Here is a 12,902-nt window from a genome sequence, read left to right as displayed (position 1 = left end):
TGGCACCATCCCTACGGTGAAGCATGGTGGTGGCATCATTATGCTGTGGGGATGTTTTTCAGCGGCAGGGACTGGGAGACTAGACAGGATCGAGGCAAAGATGAACAGAGCAAAGTATAGAGAGATCCTTGATGAAAACCTACTCCAGAGAGCTCAGGACCTCAGACTGTGGGCAAAGGTTCACCTTCCAACGGGACAACAACCCTAAGCACACAGCCAAGACAACACAGGAGTGGCTTCGGGACAAGTCTCTCAATGTCCTTGAGTGGCCCAGCCAGAGCCCGGACTTGAACCTGATTGAACATCTCTGGAGAGACCTGAAAATAGCTGTGCAGCAACACTCCCCATCCAACCTGACAGAGCTTGAGAGGATCTGCAGAGAAGAATAGGAGAAATTCCCCAAAGACAGGTGTGCCAAGCTTGTAGCGTCATACCCAAGAAGACTCGATGCTGTAATCGCTGCCAAAGGTGCTTCCACAAAGTACTGAGTAAAGGGTCTGAATACTTATGTGAGGATTTACGAATAAACAATGGACATGAAACAGACCAGGAACAGCGTCCAGACAGGGGAAAAAATAATGACATCAATGCTGACACAGGGATCTGACGAGGAACAAACAGATATAGGAGGGGCAATCAACAAGGTAATGGAGTCCAGGTGAGTCCAATGAGTGCTGATGCACATGATGGTGACAGGTGTGTGTAATGATGGGCAGCCTGGCGCCCTCTAGCTCCAGAGAGAATAAGTGGGAGTAGGAGTGACCTTACACCCCCAGGGGCGCCACCCGGGGTCCCACCTGGGTGAGCCCGATGGACCGGCTTAGGCGTGGGAGCCCGACGAGCCGGCTGAGGTGTGGGAGCTTGACAAGCCGACTGATGCGTGGGAGGCCGATGAGCCGGCTGAGGCATGACGTGGGATGGGCGCCTGCCGAGCCAAGGCAAGAAAACCTTTCGAGCCAGCTGAGCCGACTGAGGCGTGTAAGCCCGACAAGCCAGCTGAGGCACCCCCGGTTGCATCGGCGACGGCACCCGGACCCGACGTTGCCAACAAAAACAAGAACTCCCTGATGCTTCACATATTGGTGTCAGCATTCTGTGAGGATCAACGCAGGAGACGAGAAGCAGGTACAGGGGGTGAACATTTAATAAACAACAGACATGAAACAGAACAGCAACAGCTTCTGGACAGGGGAAAATAAAGACATCAATGCTGACACAGGGATTTAACCGAGGAACAAACAGATAGGAGGGGCAATCAACAAGGCAATGGAGTTCAATGAGCGCTGATGTGCATAATGATGGTACATAATGTGTGGCCATGATGGGGAGCCTGGGCCTCCCGAGTGGCACAGTGGTCTAAGGCACTGCATCACAGTTGTTAGCTGTGGCACTAGAGATCCTGGTTCGAGTCCAGGCTCTGTAGCAGTGTCCAGGTTATGGGAGGGCTTGGTCGGCAGGGATGTCTTTGTCCCATCGCGCTCTAGCGTGGAGGGCCGGGCGCATGCACGCTGACATGGTCGCCAGGTGTACAGTGTTTCTTCCTACACATTGGTGTGGCTGGCTTCCGGGTTAAGTGGGCATTGTTTCAAGACTTGGTTGGGTCATGTTTCTCAACATTTGCCTCCGTATGGGAGTTGCCAATTGGATACCACAAAAAAGGGGTAAAACTATTATTTTAAAAAATATTAAACAAAATGATAGGCAGCCAGAGAGGAGGAACGTGAGCATTTACAACTTATGTAAAGGTAATATTTCGTTTTTTATTTTTTTTAAATAAATTAGCAAAAATGTCTAATAACCTGTTTTTGCTTTGTCATTTTGGGGTATTGTGTGTATATTGATGAGGGGGGGAAATATTGAATAGATTTTAGAATAAGGCTGTAATGTAACAAAACGTGGAAAAAGTCAAAGGGGTCTGAATACTCTCCGAAGGAACTGTACATGTAGCAGAGATGTGGTTTTGGACTCCACCAACAGGCTGTTCCCTCTCATGCACACTATCCCATCACAGGCATCTCCAAGGTAAACTGTGACTACAACGCTGGAATGTGATGTCCTCCTGGCTGATTTGGACCCTAATATTGGGATTCCCAACCAAGATAACTATTTAGGCTTCTTACTTTGTAAACTTTACGATATTATAAAGCGTGATGTTGTAAATGTAGTCAATAAGTTACATTTAATCAAATAAATAAACTATTTGCATTAGTGTGTTATATAGTCTGGTTGATGGTTAAGCCTATCTAGTCTGTCATGAAGAATACAAACTAGCACTCATAGCAGCACTCGGTGTGCTGCTATGAGTTCAGTGGCTACTTAATAACCAGTGTCAACCAAGTTGCCTCCTTGGTGACTGCGCGCGCGTGTCTATCAACATCGTACAAGGAAGGTTTGTTGTCCGGTGCCCCGCGACGTCACGGAATTTGGGAGCGCGACAGTGCGCCCTAGGACTCAAATACTGTGGCATGTTTACCGACGTGAGTTTTCCTGATCCGACTCTTGTTTGGAGCTCGTCTCTCTTGCATTGGAATAGTACAAGGGATAAGGAAAATAATCCGAATCTATGATCTCGGGCCCTTTGATGAAAACAGTCCCATTTTACCCTCCGACTTCATGATCCAATTGGGTGTAGATAGTCTATTCGCCAGAGATGTCCACCGCTGCAACTCCAACCACCCCCTCTCAGTTAACATCGGATCAACTCACGGTCATTGTGGCAGCATGTAAGTAAGATTATAATCTCTCAAAATGTCAAATTTTCCATGAAACTGATGGTGGCATTTGAGCATAGATCAGAATCAGATATAATCTTAGGCATGTTTTTGTAATTAACCCATCTGTAATGATAAACAGGCGTATTGGCATGTCACTTTTGCCTGTTACATTAATAGCAGTTGTATGTGTTCATTCGTTTTCTTTGGACAAAACACAACTATTGTAAAGTTGTAGAAAACTGCAACAGTGAAGCCTATGTGGACCACTGACCTATGCTATAGATCTGGATGGGGAGTCTGTTGCCTCAGCAGGTTGTTCACACCAGTGATGGATCCTTTTACTTCATCAAATCACTGCTGTGGTGGTGTGATAAGGAATATGTTGAATACACTGTTCGCCAGCTGCTGTCACTGTAGATAGCAGCCTATTTGCCTACCACATTAGATATGAAGCTTTCTATTTTTAGAACCTATCTGTATTATCTTGAAGCTACTAGTGTTCCTCTTGGACTTGTTTTGTATCAGAAGATGAATTACATGGTTGACTTCACATTTATATTTGATAGTAAATTAATTTTAAGTGTGGAAAATCGACTGCGACTAACATTATGATTGCCAATTATCCCTGTCCACAGATTGAGAAACATATTGTAAAACAGCGTTCCATTAAATAGTCTACGCAGTATGTCCACACAGCGTTTCAACTTAATTACCTGTGACCTGAGCAGGAAAAGCTCTGTCCCCTAGCAACTGCATATTACAGTGTTCTGAACACTACAATAAACTATTACTTTACATTCATTAGACTGAGGCATTACATAATGCACCTTTTGTACAAGTGCATGTCCATTATCATTTTGATGCATTGTTAACAGCGGGTGATGAGTTTTCTCTTCTCCTCTCCTTCACTAGTTTCAGGTCTGGTGTTCTTTGTGGTGATCGTGGTGCTGCTGTCCATATACCGGAAAGAACCTCACTGCTGCAAGGACACCCATGGAGACATGGTAAGGACCTTGAGCTCACTCACTATATTTCATTGAAAGATACAATTAATGAGAAAGTGTCACTTGTAAACAAACCATAAATTCAAGTTAGGCACAGATACAGATTAGATGTGACTGAGGCCAAATGTACCATGCAAAGTAAATGTAGCGCCATTAAGAGTTGGCACGTTTAATTTGCATGGCTAGGGGAACAGGCCCAGAATAAACTTGATATGATCACTGTAAAACCATGCATTTGCATTTCATGGAATTATTAACAGTGCTTTGGCTATGAGCTCCAGCTTCCATAACTATCCCTGAGTGCCAAAGCAATCATGGGCCATAGTGTGTGGTGAGGCAGCATTGACAAATGCTATTGATACCTGCGCCAATCTTGTGATGTGTCAACACCACTACAATGAGAATATTACAAACAGATTGTTTAGCTAAACATTTGACTCAAAACATGTTGTATGAAAACATATGAAAACATATGACTGGCTAACACAGGGCGGAGGAAAATCTGATCTTGACTGCAGACAAGCATATCCTGCACAGCCTACTGGCAAATCTCACCCAGAAACTGGATACAATATTCAGTGTTCCCCTGAGTGAGGAACACAAACACTGGCACAGAGGAGTCTTCTGTATCATGTTGACCTCCTTTCCCCTCCCTCCCAGAGAATGGAACTTAGCAGACAAGAGTATCTTATATGAATGGTACCATGATGGATGCCCAAAGTATGGAGGTTCATACATATCAATACCATTTAACAACTTCAAACTATGACCAATATTCAAGTCCCTAACTTGGTACAGGAAATAGGGAACAGGACGTATATACTCTCCATGGAGGTCAGTTTTTAGTTTCTGCCCATCCTCCATGTTTCCTCTTCCTGACCTGCGTCCCTGGGGTAGGGTTAGTATGTTATCTCTGGAGCACAGGGACACTACTCATACCTTCCAACTCTTTCCCTTTCTCAGAGAGACAGGAAACATCAACATATCCTTTGTCTCTGCTATGTTTGGCTCTGGCCTGAACAGATTAGAGAAAAGTTTTGCTGTCTCTTGTCAGGAATAGACAGGCTTGTCCTCTTGTACATGTCAGCCATTTTGACCTGCTGTCAGCTAGAATAACCCACACATGACACATCAGACAACATTGCTCGTCACTATTTCCTAACATATTGTCAGTGTGGGGAGTGGAGTCTAGTCTATATAGTAAACAGTGGGTGACAGGGTGTAAATATGGAAAGATCTTGGTGGGTATGGAGATGACCTCTGGGATCTGTACTGGGTGAAAGAATACACAGCTAGCTGGTGGTGTGTGCAAAGTAAAAAATCAAGTTTCCTGACGATTTAAGTTGTTTTTTATATAGAAACCGATTTGTTGAAATCAGTTTGTTGTTTTTGGTGTCCCTGTTATGTTGTTCACACATTCCCTGAAATCCTATCCAGTCACCCATATAGTCATAGTGACTGGTTAACTGAGGCATGTTGCAGAAGAGGGTGGTTTTGTTACAAGATCATTACAAGGACACCAACCTGAAGGCAAGCCAGATTGCGAGGGAGGCACACATGGAAAAAATCCTCTATTGTTTTCTATGGAACGTTTACTTTCCTCTATATGTGTTGTTGCCACATACCTTTCCCTGCTTCAGTTTGAATAATGGCCAGACCCTCCTGTGGGTGTTGGGAACAATGGCTCTCCTTCAGGTCGCGGCACTGAAAAAGGCACACTGCCGATGGGATCCTCCCCCCACTTCAGCTCTGATTTTACACGGTTGTGCTTTTTCACGCTGGGTGAATCAGAGGCAGTAAACAAAAGGACATTTCCCCTTTTTATCCTGAAGACTTTTTTCGCCCCTTGAAAGTGCAACCTAGCGAGGGAAGGTGACCTTTGACATCAATGTTTCTGTGGCGTCTCTCTGTCACATGCTGGAGGGGTGGTGACAAAGGTCAAACTGCATCACTGGGAATGTGAGTGATGTCCCTGTTCAGGCAGGCATCAAACTGGCCCTGATGTTTTGAAGGTGACCATTTTGTCAATATGAACAAGCCTACTTCCCTATGCGTGATTCGCAGTGGGGCAATTTTCCTATGTAAATTGCTACAACCGTTCTCCTACTCATCACGCATCCTGATTTTTATTTATTTTATTTGACCTTTGTTTAACTAGGCAAGTCAGTGAAGAACAAATTATTATTTACAATGACGAACAAACCCTAACTCGGATGACGCTGGGCCAATTGGGACTCCCGAGCATGGCCATTTGTAATGCTGGATTGAACTCTCTCAGGCAAAAAATTCCTTTGTTGTAATGCCGTCCAAATTAACTATGGGGGCCATAATGTGTATTTGAGCATGCTTGTTAAGAGGAACCTGTTACAGTTACAAGGAAAGAGAGAGATGCTGAAAAGGTCACACTGTGTGGTTTCTTGCTAGGGACCCTGGTGGCACAATAGGACACTGTATTGTCCCCAATACAAAGAGACTCATTTAGGCCCAGGGTAATCACCTAGTTTTCCGGCAGTGCTTTTGAAGAATTCCAGCACCTCATACAGTGTGAGCCTGCCTAATCTTGTTTGAAATGGGTGGGACTGGGAGGAGGCACAGAAACTGTAGGGTGGTCGTCTTATTGGCTAGATAATTTATGGTATTGCTAAAACAGTCAGGTCAAAAACGGTCAAAACGAATGAAACAAGGCATGACAATTGGTCAATGAGGCTGAAATTAGGGAATGTCTTCCTAATTGGGACGTTGGGCTAGCCTCGCAATTACCAGACTGATTACCACTGTGTTATCAAAACAGAATGTAACCTCGCAAGACTTTTGGGATGTTGTACAAGGTTAACGTTGGGCAGATCGTCGACATTCAATCTCTACTTTAATTAGATTCTTGTTGAATCTCAAATTTAAATGTAGGCTTGTTAGAAGTTGCTCAGTCATCTCTGTAGTTAATGTGCTAATGGAGGGTTCATCATACTATAGTCTAACTCAGATTAATCACGGTTCCCTCTGTCCTCCTGCAGGATGCCCCTCCTCAGTACTACAGCAGCAGACAGACACTGGTGGGAAACCCCTGTCTGGAACAGACTCACGACAATACACGCTCACAGGTAAAAAGGCCCAGCACTGGATGGGTCAATACATTTTCAGTCAATACGTTGTCAGACCCAGTGATACCTGTGTGTCAGGCGGAGCTGGGGGGGGGTTTATAACTTCCAAAGTAGCTGGTATCATAAATGCATTAATATTTGAATGGTCGTCAATCATCATTAAGTAGTTTATACCTGCACCGGGATTATTAAGCGCACAGATTGATACAAGGCAATGTGCAACGAGCAGACAAGTCAGAACCATGGATAAAGAATTAGGCCTAGGCTACACCTTGCTCTTTAGATAAGTCAGACAGTAAACTAAATAACATCAATCATGCATGATCAGGTAGACCGCAGTCTACAACATAAGCAGCAAACACATCCACATCAATTTGATAGGCTATTGCTCTCTGTAGTCAAGCACAGGGAACTGAATCCCATGTGTCTACTACTGTCATATAGTTCAACCTAATTATGTAATATAGAATAGACTACTTTTGCTTTCATATGCCATTTAAAAACAAGTTACAGGGAAGAACATTATAGTAAACCTACTCACCAAACAGATGTGTCGTGTCATGGGGTCATTCATGCGTAATCATGCAATGTAAAATTGTAAATACATTTTGAAATGTCCAAAGAACAGGCAGAACCTAATCCGAACTAACATCTATGTATATTGTCGAAAATAAGAAACGATACGGTTTATATCCCTGAATAAATTCTCTTTCAACTTTAAATTGAGCTCATGAGACCCTGCTCAAATTGTCACTCTTTTTAAATAGTAACCATTCCAGTCATGAGATGTGCATCTCACTTCGCACTTGCAAATCTTTGCTTTTCAAAAATATTATTTTCTATTTATTTTGTTATATATTCCATAATATTTTACTTATAAAATAGAGGTGTCTTGACTGTGATAAGGGCACAGGAATATAAAAGTGTATTTTCTACTAAATTAACAAACAAGGCTATTGCCAATGAAATTTCATATAGCCATAATCACCAGCAGCTAACCAGCAGCGCAGCGCCAGTCTCATGCCAGGGTCCCCTCAAGAGGGTATAGCGACACACATAAAATAAGCAATACCAGCTCAGACCAATTCCAAGATTTGATAAAATCATATTATACAGTATATCATATTATATATACATTTGTCATGTTTTATAATGTTAAATAATATTTATTTTATTTGTTTTTTTGGTACAATGTTTTTCTTGTAAAAAATCTCCAGGAACAGGAGGCCCCGCTACTGCTGTGTGTGGATAGGTTTATTGCTCTGATGTGTATAGTCAGCAGTGATGCACTGACAAGGATTCTCCATGACCAAACAGACACCAGCAGTATCTTCCATCAAAGTGTTTGTGACATCTCTCTAACTGTTCCATTGTGTTCCCCGGCTGTCTGCTTCTTCTCTCCATCAGTCAGGGCAGCTGTTCCTTATCGGCCTGCCCTCCAGCTACCGCCTGCCCTCCCTGGAGGCGCCCCTCCCCAGGCTGCCCTCCTACGAGAGTGTCAGGAAGAAGGACCGCCAGAGACAAATACACATGATGATCGCTGACCGTTTCGGCCTCAACGGCGCCATGCTGACTGAGGTAAGATACCGGGGGGTGGACGGGTAGCATTGAGATAAGTGACATGTGTCCTCATAAGTATTGAACGCTGCCTGAAAGTGTAGGTTATTGAAAGTTACCAAAGTCAATCTTTAGTCCATTATTAAAGAGCCTTACAAATATAATCTGTTGTTTACTCCTAAGTGCAGTGACCTATAAAAGAGAATAAATGAGGTTTTGTTCATTATGAATGTGCTGTCACAGGATAACTGGAGCTTGTTCTAAGATGAAACTACTCAGAACGCCGTAAATAGGAGCCCTATCATCTCATCTTCTGCTGTAGTGATGCACAGACTGCACATTCCCAGGTTTTACCGTGTTGATCTTTCGCCAGGGCTTTGACTTGCGTAATGCTCGAGCAAACAAAGTAATGAGAAAAAGGCAAATCAAACACAATTAAAGCTTGTGTCCTCAGTGTAAACAGTGGCAGAGAATGCAGCTTTGTGCTTTTTTCCTCCTTTACTTGTCTTTTTTTGCTCCTCTTTTTCTTTAGTAAACGTCCCAGTGAATAAGTGCCCTCCCATCAGTCCCCCATCCTGTCACCGGTAGCTCAAAGTGGCCCCTGTCAGACTTTAGAGGGGGTCTGATGTCCCATAATTGCCCTGTCTGTGCTGTGGCCGTAGGGGCTGGAGTGAAACTTTGTTGCATTGTACGTGTGTGGTGTTTTTATAGGCGCGCAGGGCTGTCCTTGCCGCCCGCGGGGGCCCCAAGCAATTAAAAGATAAGGGGTTAGTCAGGGAGTGAGGAGCTGGCTGATGACGGAGATAGGCTCTGTACTGGAGGAGTGATGCTAAAGGCAGCCCGGGTGCTGCCAACCTAATCTGTCATGTAAACGCTAACATGATGCCATTAGGTTTGATGTTAGAGATCATGTATCAGCCAATACACGCTAGGAAACACCTACACCTGGGAAATGGAGTCTCTAATCTTAGATGGGATGTAATTTTAGAAGGTCATGGGTTATTTTGTTGTGTGTGTGGAATATATAGCGTTTAACATTTTCAGTATTTTTTATAGCCTCTCAATTATGAGTGTTAGCATTTATTTATTTATTTTTTATTTAACCTTTATTTTAGGAAGGTGACTCATTCTAAGTGGCTCACTTTGTCACAAAGTATAGCTTGATATGATGAGCCGCGACCCACTCAAATCAAGCCATCCACTCACCCATTTGACACGTACCCACCTACCTTAGGTTCTAAAGCAGTGTTAACCAAAGCTTACTCTTTCTCTCCCACAGCCCCCTCCAACGTATGAGGAGAGCATCCGCCACTCCATTGAAGTGCCCTTTGACATTCTGGGGTCTGTAATAGACGCCCCTCATCCCCAGAACATTTACCCTGCGCACACTGGCACAGACCTTACCACTCAGTCAGAGGTAACCACTCAGTGCCCATCCACTCAGGATGCCAACAGTGCCACCCTACCAGTCTGAATCCTCAGACTCGCTACTGACACACGATGACAAGGACAACTGGAGTATTGATGCTTTTTATCCATCTTGATGTGCCAAACTGGTCAGAGGATAACAGACTGGGGAAATGCACACATTCTCAATAGGTTGAATCAGACCCAGCAGCCAATGGGTTGACTGTACTGTAGGAACATCCTGCAGTGACAGTATGCTGGAAGATAGTGAAATTCTACATTGCGGGTTACTCCATACTGACAAACTTGAATGTCTAAACACCTCTTGTCAGTTGTGATTTTAAACTGGAGCCTAAATAAGATTGATGAACTGGGAAGACTTGGATTGCCATTCTTCAGTGAAAAGGGAAACCGTCCTGTAGATGACCAATACCATGACAATATGTGTCTGAGGTGGCAGGTTCTAATGCCAAAGTTAACTGTAAGAGGAGACAGGCCAGGTAGAAAGACACTCCATGACAAATGTGCTGCTGAAAAACAAAGACTATTTTGCTGTGAACAGAAAAAGCACCAAAAAGGGAAGAACGATCTTTAGATTTTTTAAAAATGTTTCTCATATTTTCTACATTTGATCATTTTATGGATTAAAGTAATCTGGATTATTGTTTTTTAGGGAACTGTGTTGTAGCAAGTTCTTTTCTGAGTAAAACCACTCTCCTCTTTTAGTGCAATGTCCCAGCCGTTTTTTTTTATATCAAATCATTTATGGGTAACAATAATGTACCTTACTGTAATGGTTTTCCATTAAAATTATCAAAATAGTTTTTTTTGTTACTTTTAAGCATTAAATGTTTTAACAAGCAATAATTGTGGTCTGAGTGGGGAGGAGAAAAGGGAAAACTAGTTGTTATTGTTAGAGGTTTGGAACTCTTTATTATTAATCTATTAACTAATTTACCACCTGGTGATGTCACCAGGCAAGACGAAACTTCACCATGCAAAACCTGCTGTTTAGAAGGTCCTTTGTTTAATGTATTTTCAACCAGGAAATAATACTGATCAAATCTTGTTAGTTTCATCAGCTGTTGTACAATATGATGCAAAACACAAACTGAATTTTGACTGCACGGGGCCTTTAAGATACAATTCAGCATTGGGATTGTGGGAAGCGGTAAGGAGCTAGCTTTGTTTATTCAAGACCTCTGTGAACAGTGAATGAGAATAGTTGTGTAAAAAGCTTATTTTTTGTTGTTGATTAACTGGGCTGCCTGTTTTAACAGTCCCTGCACAAGCTTGAGAAGAAACCAGTATGAATGACAAGAAAAAGTATGTAATATTTCCCTCACATAATGTCTGAAACAAAAGTATGAGGTTTCAACAGCCGTTAGCAAGTTCTATTCAAAAGACATATAAATTCCTGTCTGTCACGTAAACGAATTGAGATGGTGGTGGCTTCTAGATAAAGACATGTTTAACATAGCGCCTGTGTGCTGTCTCTGTCTGGCCTTAATGTCCACTAGTTTCCTTTTCACCTCATTTAACACATGATTTACTTAACAAAAGGCACATCTCAATAGGTGGTCCAGGTATGACATGAACAAGCAGGGGGAGGGGCAGGTGGTACTTTCCTCTTTTGTTCTCTATTGTTGCTCAAACAAGGAGGAGGCTGATGACATCACATCTGACCATCTCCTTTTATTTTATTTATTTAAGTCAGTTAAGAACAAATTCTTATTTACAATGACGGCCTAGGAACAGTGGGTTAACTGCCTTGTTCAGGGGCAGAACGACAGATTTTTACCTTGTCAGCTCGGGGATTCGATCTAGCAACCTTTCGGTTACTGGCCCAACGCTCTAACTACTAGGCTACCTGCCGCCCCAAACCTGCCACTCCAAAATCCTTGAAGTTAACTTAGTTTGCGGTTGTCTCTAAAACACTATTTTGCTCAAAACATCTTTTTTTTAACCCTTTAGTGGGTGTATTTATACTTGGGATATTTGAACAGGAAAAGTAAAACAAAATCACTGGAGGACGTCTAACTTTCACTTTCCGAACCCTCTAAACTGCACTTTACATTGGTGGGAGCAGTGTTTTTGTGCATTTTGAATGACCCTGGAACCTAACGATTATACAAGTGAATTAATGACCTGTAAGTTTACTTTGAGCCCACCACCAAGTTACATCTGACCTGTACACACACATTGAACATATGTATGTAAATAATAAACTGTTATTCAATCCAATTGTATTAGCCACATTCACCGAATACAACAGGTATACCTTACAGTGAAATGCTTACTTACGAGCCCCTAACCAACAATGCAGTTGGATATACGGATAAGATTACGGATAAGAATAAGAAATAAAAGTAACAAGTAATTCAAGAGCAACAGTAAAATGACAATAGCGAGACTATATACAGGGGGGTATTTTATATTTTCTTAATCATGTAAATTGTTACTTGCAATGGGTGAATTGTTTTTAAAAGTCATAATGACAGTCTAAGGAGGAAAATGGATGCGCCTGTTTCTGTATTAATGAACATATGTTACCTCTGTGCCTTGTCAAAGTCCTTCTCCATCCATTGTCACTCAAAAGCTTGACCTCTGACATCTGGTGGCCAGCTATAGAATTGCAGTCTTGAAGATTACACCATATTAACTGAAAACTGAACGAACCCACCCCATACTTTTGAGACAATACTCTCACATACACATAACGATGTCACAGTCAGTAATATATAGAACTCATTAGATGAAGTGTCCACAAGGGTTCCATTGTCCTGCTGTTGGGTGTCTAATGAGAGAGAGAGAACAAAAAGAGGTCATTAAGCTCCTCACAGTTGGGCAGCACAGCTGGAAACAGCCTAAGGGCAGAATGAGAAGACACTACAGGATGAACAACTTCCATCACCGTCTTCTGACTGACAGACACAAAGTGCAACTGTTTGGTAATCCCCTTGAGCTCTTGTCCTAAAAGATGAGCCCCATATAGTTAATTAGGTCTTATGGTCGTTTGATCCCTTAAAATACAGACCACAAAAAGAGGTGACATGGGGTGCTCTCTTCATCATTCACATCTCACCAGCTAATTAAGCATACAGATTTGGCATTTAGGGGAT

General features: G+C 42.6%; 1 protein-coding gene across 2 annotated transcripts; it reads left to right on the top strand.

Annotated features, from left to right (window-relative positions):
- Positions 1–756: 756 nt before the first annotated feature.
- Positions 757–10,521, top strand: LOC110538533. 2 transcript variants are annotated; one of them, XM_036938612.1, is made up of 5 exons: positions 757–1,125; positions 3,627–3,718; positions 6,730–6,816; positions 8,224–8,394; positions 9,653–10,521. In XM_036938612.1, the coding sequence occupies exons 1-5, from the start codon at positions 918–920 to the stop codon at positions 9,845–9,847; spliced, it is 753 nt and encodes a 250-aa protein (XP_036794507.1). In that variant the 5' UTR covers positions 757–917; the 3' UTR covers positions 9,848–10,521. The 2 variants fall into 2 exon arrangements, with proteins under 2 accessions (XP_036794507.1, XP_021481092.2); XM_021625417.2 differs by lacking the exon at positions 757–1,125 and adding an exon at positions 2,246–2,723.
- The last annotated feature ends 2,381 nt before the right edge of the window (positions 10,522–12,902 follow it).

Source organism: Oncorhynchus mykiss, chromosome 12, assembly GCF_013265735.2.
Source record: "Oncorhynchus mykiss isolate Arlee chromosome 12, USDA_OmykA_1.1, whole genome shotgun sequence".
Classification (NCBI taxonomy): domain Eukaryota; kingdom Metazoa; phylum Chordata; class Actinopteri; order Salmoniformes; family Salmonidae; genus Oncorhynchus; species Oncorhynchus mykiss.
This window is presented reverse-complemented; position numbering and strand designations above follow the sequence as displayed.

Excerpts from the sequence above, each read along its gene's own strand:
- LOC110538533 (XM_036938612.1), top strand. The coding sequence starts at position 918 with ATGGGCGCCTGCCGAGCCAAGGCAAGAAAACCTTTCGAGCCAGCTGAG. Across the intron at positions 3,719-6,729 it reads AGGACACCCATGGAGACATG|GATGCCCCTCCTCAGTACTA; the intron begins GTAAGGACCTTG and ends GTCCTCCTGCAG. Across the intron at positions 8,395-9,652 it reads ACGGCGCCATGCTGACTGAG|CCCCCTCCAACGTATGAGGA; the intron begins GTAAGATACCGG and ends TCTCTCCCACAG.